A 19,318-nucleotide genomic window follows, 5' to 3' on the forward strand; every position below is an offset into this window, starting at 1 on the left:
AGGCTGAGCAGCATACGAAAGCTGAGCAGCTTTTGCGGCGATGAGAAACGCTGGACTTTCGACGACACCATCACGACGGAGAGCATATCGGACATGCTGGGAATCACTTCACGCTTGCTGTTGATTGCCACGCTGGCAGCCGGCGTAGCTGCTGCGCCAAGCGTACGCGAGGCAGAGTGGGTGTATTGGATCACGAACCCTGTCAAGCCGGACGACGGTGCAGCGCGTGGTGCTTCGCTCCAGCCGTGTTCGGTCGAGGTGGGCCGCATGCCGTACGAAGGCTACACTGTCGAGCTGCACCGAGCGCCCTACGCCTCGGCGTGCGTAGGTAGCGTCAAGGGTGTGCATGCCAACGAGCTCAGGCGCGGTCCTGGAGAGGTGGTCCTCTTCCTGTCCGAGACGATGGAGCGCGCGACCGGCGAGATGGACTGGTCGGCACGTCTTGGTAGTGCCATGAGTAGCGCACCCAGTGCTGCTGCGGGGCAGGTTGCGTTCCAGCTCGCTGCACCGCGGTCGACGATCCTTGCGGCCACACACGACGTGTTTGCAGTGGCACTGGACGAGGCTGGCCTGGCAACTGCCGATCGATGGGCGACCTTCGACACTCGCCTGCACAGGGTGGACTTCCGTCCCACCAACACTCTGCAGCTGAACGAGGAGGGCCGACCGGAGCCGGTGTTTGGCAAGCCCAAGCACAACGCGCTCGTCAGCAAGATCGCTTCGTCGAGTGCATTGAATCCGGCACGCATTGTTAAGGACCTGCGCATCTTGACGGGCGAAGATGCGCAGCCGGCCGAGGTGGGTGAGTGGCACAGTCGACACAGCTCGACGTACGGTGCGCGTCGTGCGGCGCAGTGGATCAAGCAGCAGCTCGAATCCAGCCTGGCGCCACTCAACGCCTCGTGCGACTACTTCAACTACAGCGCGTACTTTTCGCCCAACGTCGTGTGCGATATCCGAGCCCCCTCCTCGCAGGGGGAGGAGGAGGGGGAGATGGTGTTGATTTCGGCGCACTATGATTCGCGCGGGACGTTCGGATCTACCACTGCGCCGGGCGGGGATGATGACGGTAGTGGTACGGCTGCGTTGCTCGCCATTGCGCGCGCGGTGGGTCAAGCTGCCGTCTCCTTCGACAGCCCCGTTCGGCTGGTAGCGTTCAGTGGCGAAGAGCAGGGACTGGTGGGATCGCAGATGTACGCAAAGCATCTGCGCGATACCAACGTCAAGGTGAAGTTCGCTCTGCAGATGGATATGCTCGCCTATCGAAAGCCGGGCGAACTCATGCAGATCGCCTTCCCGGACAAGCTGGCGACCAAATCCGCCACGCAGTTCGTCTGGAGAATCGCCGACATCTATGCGCCCGAGCTAGAGCAAGGCTATACGCCCGCCTGCTGCAGCGACCACCAGAGCTTCTGGGAGGCAGGTTATCCGGCCACCTGGGTGTTTGAGCGAAATGGACCCATCGCAGATCCAATGTACCACAACTCGGGCGACACCACCGACCGCGAGGGGTACGATGTAAACCAGCTCGCCGCCATCGCCAAAGTCGTCACCGCTTCCCTCCTCCACCTCGCCGGCTTCAACCTCTAGTGTGTCCCCGACAAACATTCGCACCGCCAAGGCGCACCGCTAAGGCGCAGGCGCGGGGAGAAATCGAAAAAGTGCATTGCATGCGGGTGCGGGTATAACTGCGTGTGTGCGTGTGACTGTGCGTGTGCGTATGACTGCGTGTGTGCGTGTGACTTCGCGTGTGTGTGTGTGGCTACGTGTGTGCAATTTGTCAATGGACTCGGCTACGTGTGTGCAATTTGTCAATGGACTCCAGGTGAGAAAAGGTTCAGCCGAACACGTAGGTGGCCGATGGCAAGTCCACTATGAGGCCATGGAGAGTACGTGCTGTGCGAAGAGCGGATGCGTATGTCAATCGATCCTGCGTGAGCGAAACCGAATGTGTTTGTCAATCGATGCTACGTGAGCCAAGGATCAGCCACACAGGTCGATGGCGGGACCGCACCTGCGCTTGGCCATCGACAGTTCGTACTGACCGACGCCCAGACTCGAGCAAAGGTCAGCGAAGGCGTGCCATCGCTCTGCGTAGCCCTCTTCGGCGAGCTTGACGTCGGCGTGTTCCGCCTCGTGGCCGCCGCGCATGCGGGCGCGCTCGTGGTCGACGAGGCCGAGACGGTGCGCCACCTCCTCGAGCAGGCTCTCGTCCGGCAGCTCGGCGCGCTCCGCCGTGGTGATGAGCGCCCGGATGCCGCTCGCCGTCTCGTCGCCACACACGCTGCGGATGCGCGCAAAGGCGTCCTGGCACCGCGGCGTCTCGACGGCACGGCTGAACTCGCGCGCGCGCGACAACGCCGGATTTGGCGAGATCGGAAATACGATGCTCGGCGAACGCGGACTGGCTCGCGCCGCCGGCGGTGTCGCGCCAAGGTGGGTGTGGCACGCCTGCAGTGGACTCAGCGGCGTTGCGGGCGCGAGCGTCGACGAAGAGTCGGCCTTGAGCTCCTCGCTCGGTCCTCGACGTGAGAGCAGGTTGGGGAACGGATATCCGTGTCCCGCTTCCCTGCTCGGCGGCCTCGTCGATGTCGTGAACGATGCGCGTGGCGTGATGCCACCGCCGGGACCAGCTTTGGGCGTAGGCTCACCCTTGCCAACATCCGGAGTCGATCCCTTCCTCATCGAAGCCTCGCTGCTGTCCGGTGCGACCGTCAGCTCCAGTCGCGGGATCGGATCCTCCGAGCTTGCCTGTCGCGCGCGTGGCATCGATCCGTCGCCCGCATGATCAAAGCTCGCTTGGCTGCTCGAAGGCGAGCTGGCGAGCGCATTGCTGTTGAACGAAAAGACGCTCTCACTTGCCCGCCTGCCGCTCCTCGCCCTCTCGTACTCCTGAGCCAGCGAGACAAATCCTCCCGGTCGGCGATGCACCGCGGGAGGCGAGCGGTACGAGTACGGCTCACCACGCGAGCGCGGCCCATCGCGGCGGGCAAAGCTGGATCGCCAGCCGCCCTGCGACGTGGGCGCGTCGTCGTGGTTCTTTGCGCGGAAGTTGGCGCCCGACTTTGCAAACGAAAAGCCTCCTCCGAGCGCCAGACCGCTGCCTCCACCTCCTGCGGCGCGGTTGCGGCTCTCGAGCTCCTGCATGTGCTTGGGTTGCTGCAGATGGTCTTGTGCCTGCTCGTTGTTGCGAGGCGAGCCCGTGCGCGAGACCTTTGCCTCGACTATCTCGGCAGTCCTCGAGGTGGGTTTGGGCAGCTCGGCGCCGCCGGATCCCTTGCGCTTGCGAGCGGCGGAGCTGGTGGATTGATCGGCGTCCGATGACGCCTCGGCGTTATCGGCAAAGTTGGTCTCGCTGGGTGCGGGCGAGGTCGACATGCCCATCGTGGCGCGGAAGGCAGCGATGGACTCGGACAGGTCGCGGGAGCCAAAGCTTCCCGAGGGATGTCGTGTGCGGCCGTCCGGAAGCAGACCGGGAAGAGACGGGGAGGTGGATCCGGTGCTGCTGACGCTGGCGCGGCTGCCCATGCTTCCGACTCTGAGGCGGCGGGTGGCGGCCTTTGCGGGCTTGCCCTCCTTCGGCACGCTCAGACTGTCGCCATGTAGGCCGAGGGCACCAGAGGTGGCATTGTCGGCGTTGCCCGATTGAGCAAGGTGGCCATCTTGCAGGCTGATGCGACGCGTGTCATCGGCGAGCCTATCGGCCTCGGCTTGGGCGTGATCGGCGCGGAGCTGCTCGAGATGTTCCGTGGGCGACTTGAGCTCGGCGAACGAGCGGGCAAAGCTCTGGGCGCGGCGGCGAGGCTGCCTGTGGTGATGGCCAGCGTGGGCTCCGCCAGCGGTCGCCTCACTCACGCCACGCTGACGTCGGCCGATGCTGGCCTTGGGCGACGTCGAGGGGCTCGAATCGTGTGACGAGCGGGGCTGGTGCGACGTGTTGTTCTGCATCATCATGGTGCTGAGCCTGCGATGCTTGGAGAAGGAAGCCGAAGGACCTCGCGAAGGGGAGCGAGCTGGGCTAGTGGCAGCCCGACCTGCGGGAGACATCTCGCCGGTGGGCAGTGGCGAGGCATCTCGGCTTGAAGCTGCAGCTAGCGACGCCGAGGTGACCGAGGTTCGTCGGGAGGCAGGCGGACTGACCGAGGTCATGGCCGAGATGCGAAGGCCTGCAAACTTGCCCGAGTGCGAGCGGGGTCGTCGGGATGCGCTTCGGTCGGCTTGAGCGGCAAGACTAGGCTCCTCCATGATGTCTTCCAGCGAGCCGGGCGCACCCGACTCGTCGCCAGCCGACATGGCAAAAGGCTCTGCGGGCGATGACGATTCGTTGGCTTCCATAGGTGAAGCCGCGTCGCGCAATGACGACGAATGCATCTTTCCGGCAGGCTGTTGCGAGAACGATTGGGGCAGGTTGTCCAGAGGTTCGACGCTGACCGAGAGAGATCGCTCGCGATGGGCTCCATCCTCGTCGCCGCTGCTGGAGCTGGGAGACGGAGCGGAGAGTGGGCTGTCGTTGTCGCGACTGAGCGAGTATCTCGAAGGCAGAGCCCAGCTGTCAAAGCGGGAAGATGCAGGCTGAGCCGAGGGGTGCAAAGTGAGGCCTTCTGCGCCGAGGCAGCGCGCCAGCTGAGCCCAGAGCTCGGGGGAGCGCTCCATTACGAGCGACTCGAGGCGGACGAGCCAGTCCTCGTCGTCGAGTAGCGGACGATCGAGCTCGGTGAGGAGCTCGAGCATCTCATCCCAGCGCTCGTCACAGCCGCGTTGGGTGGGACGCTCGGGATCGCCGCCAAAGACGCGACAGAGTCGGTACATGAGAGCCTCGTTGGCCTTGGTGTCGAAGAGGAGCTCCTTGACTTCGGTGGGACGGTCGAGGAAGGGGAGAAGGATGCCGTGATCTGCGACGGCGTGGACGTTGACGGTGGAGTCGAAGCCCGAGGAGGCAGCGTTGGACGCGGACCGCAGGCTGGAGAAAGACGAGGCGAAGCGTGGCGGGTTCGTGGCGGGTGTCGATGGTTTGGATGCGCGCTCCTTCTGGTGGATGGGTGCACGAGCATTGACGGGATGGTCGGCGTCGCCTTTGAGGATGGTGAGCGCACAGGTGCTGCCAAAGAGACGAGCCATGCTGGTGGACGGCGACAAGGATGTGTTGAGGCCGAGGTCGGTGGGTGTGAGAGGCGATCGACCTTCCATGATGGACTGCTTGGGGTCGTGTCTAGCAGGAACTGCTAAAGGCACGGCCATTGTCTGCAAGCGATGATGAGGGGAGATGGTGGAGATGAGGATGGAGGCGCGATGCGAATCGAGCAGCGAGATAGCAACAAGGACGGGAGGGGGCCTCGATTGAGAGTGGCTGTGATTTCGGTCTCCCCTTTTCAGTCACACGCCGCGCTCGCTGCGAGGGGCGGAGTGTCGAGTGGTTGCAGCGGATGACTGAGGCGTTGCACGGTCGGCTCGGGAAGGTGGGCAGGACGTGGGCCAGGCCGATGCGAGCCGAGTCGGTCAGTCGAGCCGAGAAGGCGTGTTGATGCTTGCAGCGGGAGGAGGAGTTAAGGGGCGTTAGGCTGCTGAGTGGCCCGATCGGTTCGGGAGGTTCGGCAAGGCGCCGAAGTTTTGTAGTTGAGTCAGGAGGTTGCAGGCGTGGTGCGGTTGGATGATGTTACGAAGCGCCAGTGATGAGTGATGGTGGCGTAGAGCGGTGCATGCAGTGTGCAGCTTCCAACTGTGCGCGAATTTGCGGGGTGCGTGCGTGGGTGTGGAGGGGAAGGCGTGCAAGCAGCGCTGGTTTTTATTATTGAGTCGAGTTGTACGAGTCGATGCAGCAGCTTTGCGACCGGAGTTGGCTTTCGAGAAGCGCGGCGAAACGGCAGAGGCGGAAGGAACCGTGGGAGACTTGGACGCTTCGAAGGATCGGAAGCGCCAGGACCGGCTTCGAGGCACGTGTGAAGCAGACGAGGTCTCATATGCGCAGTTTCCGAGCCAAGAAGCTTCTTGCTCGAGCGGCTTGCTTTCCGTCGCTTTCGACGCACACTCTCGCTGCGCCTTTTGGCTGCTTCGATTTCGAGCCGATGCTCTCTTGCAGTGACGCCGGCTGCTCTGAACGTCACTTGGCGTTGCGGGTGCCTAAAAAAGGCGAGGGGGCGCGGTATGGTTGCCAAGGGCCGGCAATGCGGCGGTGCAGCGCCCAAAAAAAACCTCCCGGACCCTTGACTTGCGACTCTCATGCCGCGCCGTGGAAATTGCAAGAAGCTTCGTGGTGGTGCACTGCTGCAGGCTGACTGCCAAAAGAGGCTGGGATGCATCTCGCGCTTCTCACTCAGCCACTCAACCTGTGTCTCATCGTGCAGCGCCTCTCCGGTTGATCTCGACCTTGCAAAGCTCCCACGCTTCGATCCGGGCTACCCGACAGTACAACAACACTGTCAGCTGGAACCAACGATCGGTTCTTCCCGAAACAAACGTCTCGCCTTCCAGATCGCGGCAGTCCAGTCGGCCCTCGCGGTCAGGGACAGGTCCGTCCCAGGCAGGGTCGAAAATAGGACTCGATTCGGCACAGCGTGACGTAGCTCCGCTCACCGCCCTTTTTACCCAGGATCTTTTTCGGAAAGGTGAAAAATAGAGCAAAAAAAGCGACCCTCTTTAATCGGACCCAAAATCAATCAATCACTCATGCAAGGATCGCAGACGGCTTGTCTTGAGAACGTGGATCATTTTGTATTGGCTTTTTTGCGCAAGAGCTGGCGAATAGACAAGAAGGAGAGGCTGTGAAGTCGAAAAACGCCAAGCGAAAGCAACCGACCCAGCTGACTGCGCCTCGTTTGGATGGTGGCAGCTCTTCAGGGCGTGGTGATGCCAGCGAGTCCACGCACGGCACGCCACGCCCTGCCCAAGCCACCGCCCATCTCCGAGCATGCGAGGATGCAATTTAGGTGACCTTCTTGCGCTCGTCGACCGAGAGACCGCCGGGACCCATGTTGACGAGGAGGAGCAGACCGCCGACGATGGAGAGCGTCTGGAAAAAGTCGTAGCGCAGGAAGTCGCGCGACGGGTGCGCCGAGTGCACCGTCCAGAAATTGTTGACGAACAGGTTGAAGAGGCTGAGCAGCATGACGAGGAAGCTCGCGCTCCAGCGTGCCTTGAAGCCGACGACGACCATCACGCAGGCGCCGAGGCCCAGCACCGACACGATGACGCGCGCCAGCGTCCACTCGCCCTGGATGATGAAGCCGATGAAGAGGAAGATGAGCAGCACACGCCCCGCCAGCTGGAAGTAGATCTTGCGGTCCGTCTCGCTCAGACTCGGCAGTCCGGCAAAGATGTTCTTCTTGGCCGACAGGCTGTCCGACAGCACCATCAGCAGGCCACCCACCACCGACAGGTTGCGCAGGAAGAAGTTGAGGTCAAAGATCAGTCCGTAGCCGAAGCCCTGGACCACCACCACGCCGAACAGCGCGCCCACCGACATCTCGGGGTACTTGCGCATGATCACAGCTGCCGAAGCCGCACACATGACCTGCAAACACAAAAAAGTGGGGAGGAGCAACCAGGGTCAGCGCGGGATGCTCGCCAGAGACGCTGCAGAGGCCCTCCTTGTACGGATACTTACGACGACGTTGGCGAGCAGGAAAATGTGGCTGATGCCCCAGGGGAAGCCGCGATGGCGCTGGAGGTAGTACTTTTGGTCGCTCCACTGCGTGAGGATGCGCAGCGCATCCTCGAGGAACGTGACGACGATCAGGAAGCGGCCGAGCGCCGGCAGATGCGGCTTGATGGGCTGCGTGTACTGGTCGATCAGATCCTCCACTTTCGAAGTGTACTCGCGGATCTTGTCGAGTGGCGAGTCGGCTTGCGAGCCGGTGCTCGTCGAGGCGTAGGGAGATGATCCGTACGAGGCCATGGTTGCGAACGGGCTTGCTGCGCTCGAATTGGATCGCGACAGCGAAGCAGAGGCGCCAGCGGACGAAGAGGCGAACGACGAGGGCGACGAAGAATCGTGCGTGTTGAAGGCCATGCGAGCCGCCATGGTTTTGGATTGTCAAGCAGTGGCAAGGTCAGCGAGACGTTCCCAGAAAAGAGCGTTTGATGTTGCGCGAGAGGATCACGATCAGGTCGAGCAGACGCGCGCAAGGGTCGGCGGCTAGAGGTGCGAACGGTAGCACGGCGAATGGCCAACAGCAGACGGGGGCGATGAGGGGTGGAAAGGGGCGGGGGCGGGGGTTTGAAGCAAGATGAGACGTACCTTATAAGCGCTTTCTTGCAAGGACGGTCGAGGAGCGTCGAGGTCGCGGGGAGACCGAACGGAGGTGATGGAGAGACGGGAAGCGGTCACCTGAAACACACGCGAGTGTTTAGATGCGGGAGGCCAAGGTTTGGCTAGGCTTTGCACGGTTACGCGAGGCGGATGCGATGGACGGCTGAGAGGCGCACGCGGGAACGGCGATGGGCTCGTTTGGGCGTGTTTGTGTTGATGGTGGAGGAGGAGGAGCAGGGGGATGAGGACGAGGAGCAAGGAGGTCCACGCAAGAATGCGAAGAAGATCCGAGCCACCCGCCACGAGCCACGAGTCCACTGACAGACAGACGTGCGGCAACGGAAAGGACAGCACCGGCCAGCCAAGCGCCCGCCAGCCAACCGCGGCCTCTCTGCGTCTCTGCCTCTCATGCATATTCAAAGCCAGAGTGAGTGGGCGCTCGCTCATCGCACATACGCACTCGACTCGACTCGACTCGACTCGGCACTCGACGCATCAACGCACGCGCCCGCCCGCTGTCATCCCGCTGCCCGCTCACCCTGCCCGCTCTCTCGCTCTCGCTCGCGCGCCTGGCTCGTGCAGCGATTTTCCGGTGTGTCGCAGTCTCACTTTTATCGTGAATCCGCCCCCTCACTCTGCCGCTCGACCCACACCGACTCTGCATCCGATGCGGATCCCTGCGTCCTTGGCTTCATGAATCGAATTGGTGGGCCGAGTGCACCTCAATCACAATTAGAGTCGGTCAAGTCCGTGTCCGAAGAGACACAGCTTGGTGCATGCTCGGCAGGAGAGCGACGACTGGTGCAGAGCAGCTGGCGCAAGGGAAGGCAGTCTAAAATATGCAGTGTGAGCTGGAACTCGAAAAACCCGCCTCCGCGTCCGCGTCCGCCTCCGAGCCGGATCTCTCTGCTGCTGCGGCGGGATCGACGGGACCTGTTCGCGCCGCACCGCGCCATCCCGCTCTCTTCGCACTCGAAATTGAGAGACTGTGAGCAGCGTCGCTTTCTCGGCAAAGCATCGATCGTGCACGATCCGCGCCGCACGATGGGACGCCGACTCTAAGTTACCGCCATGGTCAGAGAGCGACGCCATGTCGTCCCATCGGTCACACGAGCCCAAAACAAAGCACACCGGGGGGAAGACAGTCGGCGTTTCAACGCAAGCAATGGCGCATGCTGAGCGCATTCCGAGAAGCTTTCCCAACCGCCAGAGAAAAAAAGCCTCCACAAACCTCTGCCTCGCCAAGGCCCGCAGCAGGTCGACGTGGCAATCAAACAAAGCTTCGTGGAAATTTCAAACTTCAATGAGAGTCGCGGTCCAACAACTAGAAACCGGCTTCACCGTTTGCTGGATCCTGATGGCATCTGATCAAGACATCCTAGCCGAAAAGGGAGATGTCCAACAGCAACCTACGCTCACGATAGACAGCTGCCACACTGTACAGCATCATCATCCGATATCTCTATATTATAATGATATTGTGTCTACTGACGCGCAACGCCGATGTGGGCGAGCGGTTCGGCCATCCCGTGCGGCGCTTCAGGCAATGGTGACGAGGCGAATGACGAGCTGAGCAGGGCGAAAACAGGTCCAGCGGCGGAGAGTGTGTAGGGTGGACCATCACATGGTCTTGACCGCGGGGGCATCGAGCAGAGAGCGACCGGACTTGAAGTTGGTGTACCAGCGCAGGTAGGCTTCGTTCATGACGAGGGTGAGCACGGTGTGCGGGGCGATGCGGAAGAGGTGGGCGGTGGTGCCCTTGTACCATCCCAAGACGCCCTCTGCCTTGGCGGTGAGGTAGAGGCAGTGGAAGGGATTGCGGTAGAGCGTGCCCACGCTGCGGCCGCGCTCGTCGACGCGCACGGGTTGGTTGTACATGCGCGTCAGCGCCGTATCCGCCGGCTGCATCACGGCGCACACGCACAGTCCGCTGAAGATCGACGACGCCAGGTAGGTGAAGAACGAGTTGGGCTTGTTGGCCAAAAACTTGAGCGGATTGTACGCGTTGGCTTCGACGTCCATGTTGGTGAGATAGCTCTTGAACCAGTTGTACGCCGGCAGCTGCACCGTGCTGCCCATGGCCGTTCGCAGCACCGCTGCGTCCATACCCCTCACCAGCCCGCGCACGCCTTCGCTCTGGACGATCTTGACCAGTCCATCCACGGTGCTCTTGTAGTTGTGCGATGCCTTGCCGATCACAAAGTGCGGGCTGTACGCCTGGATTCGCGCCTTGATCAGGAAGAGCGGGTTGCCCAGGATCGCACCCACACAGCCGCTCGAGGCACCGGCTGCAAACGCACCCGCTGCCCACTGCTCTTCGGGACGCTTGCCTGCCGCTCGGTTGATAGCCTTGCGAAAGGGCTCGTAGAAGCCCAGACGGCTGCCGTTGAGCAGCACCTGGTAGACGTACGCCGCACCGATACCTCTTTGCACGCCCTTGAGGCCCTCGGACTTGATGGTTTTTGTGAAACAGTCGAGCGACGACTTGTACAGACGTGCACCCACGGCAGCCTGTGCGCCCGCCTGAGGAGCGGCCGAGCCCGCCTGACCGCTCAGCACGCGCGGCGCCGCCGACATGAGCTCGCCCTGCAGCTGCATGCGAGTCTTGCACACCTCCATCGGATTCGTCACCGTCACGGCGGTCATGGCGGCCAGCGCACCGCAGAGGAAGCCCTCGGCGGTGGAGAGCTTGACCGGCTTGACCGGCGAGCCGGCAGCTTGCGATGTGGAAGCCATAGTCAAAGCGCTGGCGAAGCGGTAGCAATCACGGATCGGCTAGACGCCTTGTGATCGAGGCTGCGACGGCGTTGCTGGGCTCTGTGGCCTTGTACGGGATGCGATGGTTCGCGCGAGTTTGACAGGGGCCGTGAAGCGGGCGAGTGAATGAAAAGGAGATGGGCGGCCAGACTGTTGGAGAGGCAAGGAAAGATGGCAGGGTGTGGAAGACGCAAGCGGGAGCCGTGGGCCGTTTAGCCCGGACGATGGACCAGAGCCTTCGGGGTCAGCTCGCTTTTGTGGGGCGAGAAGAAGACGGCCGCATGCCGACATTCGCAAGAAGCCGAAAGCCGAAAAGCGATGCGCGCGTTCTCAAAATGTGAGCTTGTAGGTGTAACATTGGACGATGTTTCACTCCTGTTTTGGCAGGTCCGCTCAGCCGCTCTCATCTGTGCACGCGAGACGTGTCGGCTGACGAAGCGAGGGCAAGCGCTCGTCAAGTGTGCTGCCGCTGCTGTGCCTGCAATTTCCGAGTGCTTCCAGTGTGGCTGATCCGACTCGACGGTCACGAACGGCGCATGGTCATGTCAGAAGATGGACCGACGAGAGCTCATTTACAAGATGAACTGAAGACTCAAAGGGCGTTGGTGGGCAGGCGGGCAGGCGGGCAGGCGGGCAGGCAGGCCGGCCGGTCAACCGGGTTCATCGAGGCTGGAGCACCGAGCGTCAAATGAAGCCGTGGGCTGCGTCGTGCATGCAAAATCACCGTGGATGGCAGCTCGCCTGACGCTGTCGGACAAGCCGAGATTCGGTTCGGAAGAGGGGGGTGGACGTCGGAGTCGAGCAACAGCTGCGAATGCGATCCGCACCGAGGACAACAGCGGTGTTGGTCGATCCACAAGTGCATGCATCCGGTGCCGGAGGGGGGATCTCGAGCAACCCGTGGATTTGACCGGCCGAAGCGTGCCCCCCGACCCACTCACTGCATGTATGCAGAGCCTGACGACATCGTTGGATCAAAATCCAGGGGTAAGTAAAAGTCAAGCACTTCCGAGGCGGCAAATCCGTCCGGGCATAAGTGCACACGCATGAAGCCGCTCTTCCGCACCCAAGCGAGTCCAACGCAAGTTCTGCGTCTCAATTGACAAGGCGAGAGCTCAGCGCTGTCCGGCTCGACCGATCCATCTGTCAAAAGCGGACCATCCCGAACGCGAGAGACACCGGCATTGAAGGCAGTGGGCGTCGAATGCCAAGGTGAGACAGGGTCCAAGCTCATCGCTCGCTGGCTCGGCTGGGCTGGGCTGGGCCGGCTGGCCGCGTCTCAGTGTTGAAGTTCAGCGCGCGTCAAAAAAGGAGAGTGTCAGTGCGCGGCAAAGACAGGCGGTCCAGCAAGCCGCGAGCAGAGGAGATGGGGCGGGAGTTTTTTGGAAATTGCAAACGCGCCCCCGCCCACCTTTCGTTGCCTTTGGCCGCTCCGCTGTTCGCCCCTGCGCCTCTCGTGCCCCTTTTTGGTCTTCTGCCGTGGCTCAAGCGAGCCGACAGCGCTGCACCSCTGCACCGCTGCACAGTCCACTGGCGAGACCGCTACCGCCCAGCCGCGCAGAGCCGCGCTGAGCCATCCGCCCATGCGCTTGGCTCGCTTGCCCTGCTCGCCCTCCACAGCGGGTGAGTGGGTGTTGTGTGTGTGTGTGTGTGTCGGCGTGTCGGTGTGTCGCCGCGCCACGCCCCGCCAAGGCCACGACTCTCTGGCCTCGCTATCCGATCGCCAAGCTACGCTCTCCACCTCCTCATCCTCGAGTCGCTCCCCCTCCAATCCTTTCCCTTTCGGTACCCTTCCGGCATCATCGTCGTCTCGCAAGGCTTCGACCCTTCTTCCCGCCATCCGGTGCGCATTCGCCGCTCGCGCCATTCGGCCTCACCACCGCCCATCCCGCACACGCCACGATCTCATCGCACTCCGTCTTGCCCAGCTCTCGTTGCAGCCCCGAATCGATTCGATCTCCATACCCCAACAGCAAGCTCAGATTCCCAAAGCATCGCCGTCTTCGATCATCCTCGAAACGCCGCTGTCGCCGTCACAAACAACGTGGTCGCCATAGTCGCATTCAGCGTCCATCCGCAGCGTTGGCCCAGCTTCATCCTTGATACCCTTTCTTAGCATCCGAACCTACCTGCGGAACCGACGCGAAACGCTTGCGGCTTTCACGGCCTCCTCTCATCTCCGGCTCGACCTGACCTCACCTAGCCTAGCTCAGCCTCGTTGCAATCTGCCCGACTCGTTTCCGTCCCTCCGCAAACCACCATGCTCGAGCCACCGCAGGGCGCCGACCCCGAAGATTACTATGTTAAGCAGGATCGCGTCGGCAAGGGCTCCTTCGGCGAGGTCTACAAGGGTTTCGACAAACGCTCTCGCCAGCCCGTCGCCATCAAAATCATCGACCTCGAAAACGCAGAAGACGAGATCGACGACATTCAGCAGGAGATCGCCATCCTCAGTCAACTCGACAGCCCTCACGTCACCAAGTGAGTCCCGTCCAATTACATGCTTTGCCGCGTGTCTCGACCTTCAAAGACCTAACCTAATTCATCTTCTTCCTCTGCTCTCCCAGGTATCATGGTTCGTGGCTCAAAGGCACGAATCTGTGGATCGTCATGGAGTACTGCTCCGGTGGCAGCTGTTCCGATCTTGTAAGCTTGCATCGTCAAAACACTCCTCGTACTTCAACAGCGCTGACATCCTCTATTTCCTTGTCTTTTGCCTGCACTTTCAGATGAAGCCCGGCCGATTCCGCGAAGACTACATCGCAATCGTCGTGCGCGAGCTTCTCAAAGGTCTCGAATACCTCCACGGCGAGGGCAAGCTCCACAGAGACATCAAAGCCGCCAACATCCTCCTCTCGGCCACCGGAGACGTCAAGCTCGCCGACTTTGGTGTCTCCGGCCAGCTCACCGCCACCATGACCAAGAAGAACACCTTTGTCGGCACCCCCTACTGGATGAGTCCTGAAGTCATCAAGCAGAGCGGCTACGACTTCAAGGCCGACATCTGGAGTCTCGGCATCACCGCCATCGAGCTCGCCATGGGCGAACCTCCCTATGCGGATCTGCATCCCATGAAGGTTCTCTTCCTCATCCCCAAGAACCCACCTCCTCAACTCGAAGGCCCCTTTTCGCGCCCCTTCAAGGAATTCATCAACCTCTGCCTCCAGCGCGACCCTGCCAATCGGCCATCCGCCCGCGAACTGCTCAAGCATCCCTTCATCCGCAAGGCCAAGAAGACCACCTATCTCACCGAACTCATCGAGCGCCTCGAGCGATGGAGGGCAGAGGGCGGCGATCGCCACGAATCCGAAGAGAGCGAGGAGGCCGACGAAGATTTCCAGGAGGGCGAGGAGGACATGTGGGACTTTGGCACCGTACGCAACACCATGCGTCGCGGCGGCAGGGGTACGGTCGCTATGCGCATGCCCGCCAGTGCCATGACGGCAGCCGCAGCGGCGGTCAACGGAGGCGAAGACGTCCAAAACGGCAGATACCAGGCCAAGGAACTGCCGCAGGTTCCACACCAGCCTCCGCGCTCGCCTCAACCCCAGCCTCGATCCCCTACCTATCCCCAGGCCTCTTCCCATGCCCAGCCCCAGCCTCAATCCCCTCGACAGCAAGCACCACCTCCACAGCACAAGCAACCATACCAGCAGGACCGCAGATTTGACACGTCCGGCTCTTCTGGATCCGCTGGCTCGGGATCCGGCTCGGCGGGCGGCACAGTCCGCCTTGCAGGTGCCCCAGTGCGACCGGGCATCCCAACGGCGGGTGCTGGCCACGATGGAATCGCCCGACAGCCTAGTTTCTCGGCGGCTGACGCATACGACAAGGCCATTTCGGGCCGTGCATCTCCGCAGCCGAGACCGGCCACCAACGGCAATGCTTCTCATAGTGCCAATACCGGCGCCGGGGGGCGCTACGCAACCAACCACCAAGGATACGACGCTGTGGAAGAGGAGCGCAGGAGGATGGAAGAGATGCGTCTGCATCAGCAAGGCGCGTCGCAACGGCGCGACGCGAGCCCCAGAGGCGCGGATCGGCGCGGGGACGCGAAGCAACAGCAACAGCAGCACCAGTACCAGCAACAACATCAGCAACAGCACCAGCAGCAGCCACCACCGCAGGCGCAGCAACAGAGCGCTCGACTCACCGCGCTGGACACCGTCTTCTTGCCCGTCATCGAGCAGCTCAACATGGCCGTGGCCTCGCGACGGGATGCCGTACGAACGCTGGCCAATCTTCGCGCCTGCCTCGAGGAGGCCGAGATGGTGACGCCCGGCATCATGAACGCCTTTGCCGTCGAACTGTTCCACACTATGGCCGAGGTCGAGGGCGACCGCGAGCCAGAAGAGGACCAGTGGGATGGTTAAGCTAGACTCCGCTCCACCCAGTTTTGCAACTGCGATCTCCCTCTGCAGAGCTGGATCGGGACAGCCGACAATCACGGCGTGATGTGACGCTTGCGGTCCTTTTACCGTGCCATTCGGCTGCCCTCCGATCTTGGCCCACCCAGCACACTCATCCGATCTCACCAGAGACAGCGCCGTGGGCGAAACCGTCCTCGGTCGTCGTTCCCTCATCACATGACTCAGTGTTGCGCAAAGCCGTCGTCCAGGATATCCGCGGGACATCCCAGTACTCCATACACGCAAGTCGGGATGCCCCTTGCTCCGACCTTTCGACAGATCTCGTTCCCTCTCTCCTCTCTCCTCTCTCCTCTTTCCCTACGCACCACTGTTTATCTAATGGCGACGGTATTCCGCGCTTCATACCTGATTGCGCGCCATTTCGAAATGGTCGCGCGACGCACTCCACCCCATCCACCCGCGCCTTCGACCTCTCACTCGCTCACAATTCCGCACCGCGGTGCTCGCACGTTTCGAATCACATCGCTGATGAATCCACGCCTGCTCTCGCGACTTTGCCAACGATGCTTGTATTGCGGTTGAATGTCGGCTGCTCAGCACGAGCCGGAGAGGAGAAGATGAGATGCAATGTGTCGGGATAAGCCCACGCTCAAGACTGGTCGAGGTCCGACTCGAGGAAGGTCTTGAGCCGGGTCCAAGGCGCAAATGATTCAGAGTCGAGAGCGAGATCAAGTGCCTGGAGCTTTGTCTGGAAGGCGGTGAGGGCCGACTTGTTTGCCTGTGCGCGCTCGTCGTCGTTGTTGTCGTCGGCGGCTATTGAGCCTCTGAACATGCCGAGGAGACCCGACGAAGGAGCCTGAGATTTTTTGAGCCTGATGAGCGACTGCTGATTCTTGGTGATAGTCTCGACGGTGGTTGTATAGCTCCTAAAAGCGTATGTGAGGATGGGTTCTGTCCAGTCGCGCTTGATATCGTCCGGTATCGCTCTGACCGCTTCTAGCTTCAGGAAAGCTTCGAGCGGTGCAAATAGCTGCTGAACCACCTCGACGCCAGCACTAGCCGAGCTGGTATTGGCGCGGTAAGCGGGCGTTGAAAACGAACGCAGCAATCGAAGCGGCGCAGCCACACGCGGACTGATCGTGCCAAACGCCAATCGACCCACCCCCGACACCAGCCCCGCGATAAAGTCAAACGTCTCGCTATCAAGAACCTTGACCAAATCCGTACGAAGCTCTTCCAAACCAGCCGGATCGGCTTCTATGCAGCTCGAGATGCGCAAGAGGATGGTATCGTCCAGAAGAGCGTAAATGCGCGTGCGGAGCAACAAACAGTCTCCAACCAGAGCCGCTCCCAGAGCCAATTGCTCGTCCTCTTGCTGTTGCGTCGAAACGTCCGGTGCGGGTTGCGGAGTCGCCGAGCGCGAGATCTCCACCGACGCTGCTCGGTCCATGCTACTACGCGATCCGTCAGCCGACGCCGTTGCGGCGCCAGCACGCAGTGCATCCAGAGGTCGATTGCTGACGCCCGCCTCGACAGGCGACCACTCCTCCACCCACGTCTTGTATCGACTGAGGATCTGCAGTGTCACCCGCCACTCCCTCGCCGAGAGCTCGTGAATATGCACGCCGTCAGACCAAACCCGTGCCACCGCATCCAGCGTCGCGCGTGTCGCCTGCATCATCTCTCCCTCCGCAGCACGCGCGCGCCCATCGGCCAACCCAACCTCGAGCTGCGTCACCACCTCGCGGAAGCGCATCTGAAAGTACACCGGCAGCTGCCAGCGCCGCCGAAACGCCGTCCACCCCGGATGCGCATGCAGCGCCGCGCGCGAGGCCTCCGTAGGAGCCAGCGCAGAAAGCTTGTCGAGGAACGCCCGCGTCAGGGTGTAGTGCGCATAGAAGGAGTCCGTCTGTCCGACAAAGAAGATCATCGTGCCTAAATCATCGAGCAGCCTGGCGCTGATTTCGTCCCACAGCACATGGACAAAGACATCGCATTGCGCGTCTTCCCGCGCTGCAGATGCAGGCGTCTCGGTAGAGTGCATGCTCTGTAGCGACACCTCGCGCGCCGCATCCACCACCTGCCACGCCATCGTGCCCACAAACGTCAACACGGCATTGTACACCGTGCTCAGCCGGTCCGATTCGCTCGTCGGCAGCAGCGCGGACTGGGCTCGCTGATTGAACTCCTGAAACATCGCCAGAGCCGTACTCGGCAATCCGCTCGTCTCTTCGGTCTCTGCATTGCTGGAGGGGCTCTCGACGATCGTGCGCGCCGCCCACTTGCTGACGAACAAGTCGCGCACCGCTTCTTCGGCCTCATTCCGGCGCCGTGCCACATCGCCTGCCCCGTCTTGGCCGCCTTTCGCGCGGACGAGCGTGAGCGTGTTGAGCGTGGCCAGTGCCATCTCGAGCCACGAGCGCTGCTCGTCGAGTCTCGCCTGCCAGTACGCTGACTCCGCACCCGCGCTCTCGTCCGTCGGCTCGGCGACCTGGCTCCAGCTGTCGAGCTCGCTGGCGCATTGCTCGTGGATCGTTGCGGGCTTCGCCAGCGTCGATGTGCCCAGGAAGCTCGCTCGCCGCGCGCTTCCGGGCGATGGGCGCGACGAGCGTCGGAGCTCGGGCGAGCCGGGAGTGCGCGCGCTGCTCTGACCGTGCACGAGCAGCGAGCCGGGTGCGAGCAGGACGCCGAGCAAGGCACGCAGGTCCTGGCGCAGCACAGAGCACACGTGGTCGATGCGATCTTGCAGCGCATCGGTGAATTGCGACAGACCCTCTTCGTCGATGCGTCGATGGAGGAAACGCAGACGCGAGTATTCGGCCGACGTGCGCGCGATGCGTTGTGGGAGTCCGAGCAGAGATGACGCGCCGCCGTTGACAGTGTCGGATCGGTTCCGTGTCGCAGACGCCGAGGTAGGCTCATCGTGCACTACATCCTTGGCTACCGAGGATCGACGCAAACCCTTGCGCCTCGGTCGGTTGGAGAGAGCATCGGTGAGCTGGGTGCGGTCGTCACTGTCGCTGTCCTCGTCGTACTCGGACGACATGGCGTAGTCGGAGAACGCATCGTCCGAGTCTGCTGCCACCGACGCCAGGCTATCTCGGCGTTCGGGCTGCGACCCTGCGCTGATCACCGATGGTCGACGTGCCGACAGCGACGACTTACGTCGATTCCTCTGCGGGTGCGGCCGCTGGATGAGCAGTAGCTCTTCGAGACGCACGATCGAGTCTTGCAGCTGCAGCATGAGCTCCAAGCGCGCCTTGTGACTCGCAGCCTCTTCCTTCCTCTTCATACAGCTCGCAATGTCGTCCTGCACGCTCTTGAGCATGCTGCGCGAGGCGAGCAGCGTGTCTCGCACGGGCGCCATGAGTCCTTGGGGCGGCACATGGTCGGCGGAGGCGTCGGAGCGCGCAGGCGCAGTGAATCCGAGCCGCGCAATGCGATGTGCTTCCGCTTTGAGGCTGCTGCCGAGCGAGACAAAGTCCTTGTAGTCCTCGTTGATGATCGAGTAGAGCTCGTCCTTGAGCTTCTCATTGTAGCTGCGCAGATCGCTGAGGATGAAGTTTAGATCGGATGCCTTGGTGCGCGAGAGCAGGAAGTCGTCGACGGAGAAGTTGGGCGCATGGACGGGCGAGAGCAGCTCGAGATCGTGCGACAGAGGCGTCAGCGTTGGGAACTGGCTTTCCCCTGGCCGAGTCTCGTCATCGTAGGAGGTGTCCATGGGTGCAGAGGCATCGCTCTGCGAGCTCGATGCCGCTGCTGCCGCCATGTCACGGGGCAGACCAAGCTGTTGCTTCGGGTCGCTACAGAAGCTGCCAGCTGCCGGCCACCAATCTCGCCGCCGAGCTTGCACGGTAGAATCGTGTTGGAAGATGTGACAGAAGCCGCGTTGGGAAGCTTCGCATATGGCTCGAGCACCAAAGCACACGTCGAAATTCGCGCTGAG

General features: G+C 62.0%; 6 protein-coding genes across 6 annotated transcripts; 2 read left to right on the forward strand and 4 right to left on the reverse strand.

Annotated features, from left to right (window-relative positions):
- Positions 1-93: 93 nt before the first annotated feature.
- Positions 94-1,590, forward strand: PAN0_011c4244 (Zn-dependent exopeptidase; the record flags this gene model as incomplete). Its single annotated transcript, XM_014800214.1, has 1 exon — positions 94-1,590. One exon carries the CDS (start codon positions 94-96, stop codon positions 1,588-1,590), a length of 1,497 nt encoding a protein of 498 aa, XP_014655700.1.
- A 393-nt stretch (positions 1,591-1,983) lies between these two features.
- Positions 1,984-5,238, reverse strand: PAN0_011d4245 (uncharacterized protein; the record flags this gene model as incomplete). Its single annotated transcript, XM_014800215.1, has 1 exon — positions 1,984-5,238. One exon carries the CDS (start codon positions 5,236-5,238, stop codon positions 1,984-1,986), a length of 3,255 nt encoding a protein of 1,084 aa, XP_014655701.1.
- A 1,681-nt stretch (positions 5,239-6,919) lies between these two features.
- Positions 6,920-8,017, reverse strand: PAN0_011d4246 (ER to Golgi transport-related protein; the record flags this gene model as incomplete). The annotated part of the gene is made up of 2 exons (XM_014800216.1): positions 6,920-7,507; positions 7,601-8,017. 2 exons carry the CDS (start codon positions 8,015-8,017, stop codon positions 6,920-6,922), a joined length of 1,005 nt encoding a protein of 334 aa, XP_014655702.1.
- Positions 8,018-9,865: 1,848 nt separating this feature from the next.
- Positions 9,866-10,981, reverse strand: PAN0_011d4247 (oxaloacetate carrier; the record flags this gene model as incomplete). The annotated part of the gene is made up of 1 exon (XM_014800217.1): positions 9,866-10,981. One exon carries the CDS (start codon positions 10,979-10,981, stop codon positions 9,866-9,868), a length of 1,116 nt encoding a protein of 371 aa, XP_014655703.1.
- A 969-nt stretch (positions 10,982-11,950) lies between these two features.
- On the forward strand, positions 11,951-15,375 carry PAN0_011c4248 (uncharacterized protein; the record flags this gene model as incomplete). The annotated part of the gene is made up of 7 exons (XM_014800218.1): positions 11,951-11,989; positions 12,197-12,319; positions 12,529-12,625; positions 12,695-13,049; positions 13,211-13,483; positions 13,570-13,648; positions 13,732-15,375. The coding sequence occupies 7 exons, from the start codon at positions 11,951-11,953 to the stop codon at positions 15,373-15,375; spliced, it is 2,610 nt and encodes an 869-aa protein (XP_014655704.1).
- A 646-nt stretch (positions 15,376-16,021) lies between these two features.
- Positions 16,022-19,141, reverse strand: PAN0_011d4249 (uncharacterized protein; the record flags this gene model as incomplete). Its single annotated transcript, XM_014800219.1, has 1 exon — positions 16,022-19,141. One exon carries the CDS (start codon positions 19,139-19,141, stop codon positions 16,022-16,024), a length of 3,120 nt encoding a protein of 1,039 aa, XP_014655705.1.
- Positions 19,142-19,318: the final 177 nt, after the last annotated feature.

The sequence above is a fragment of the Moesziomyces antarcticus genome (genome assembly GCF_000747765.1).
Source record: "Moesziomyces antarcticus DNA, scaffold: scaffold_v10011, strain JCM 10317, whole genome shotgun sequence".
In the NCBI taxonomy this organism is placed as follows: domain Eukaryota; kingdom Fungi; phylum Basidiomycota; class Ustilaginomycetes; order Ustilaginales; family Ustilaginaceae; genus Moesziomyces; species Moesziomyces antarcticus.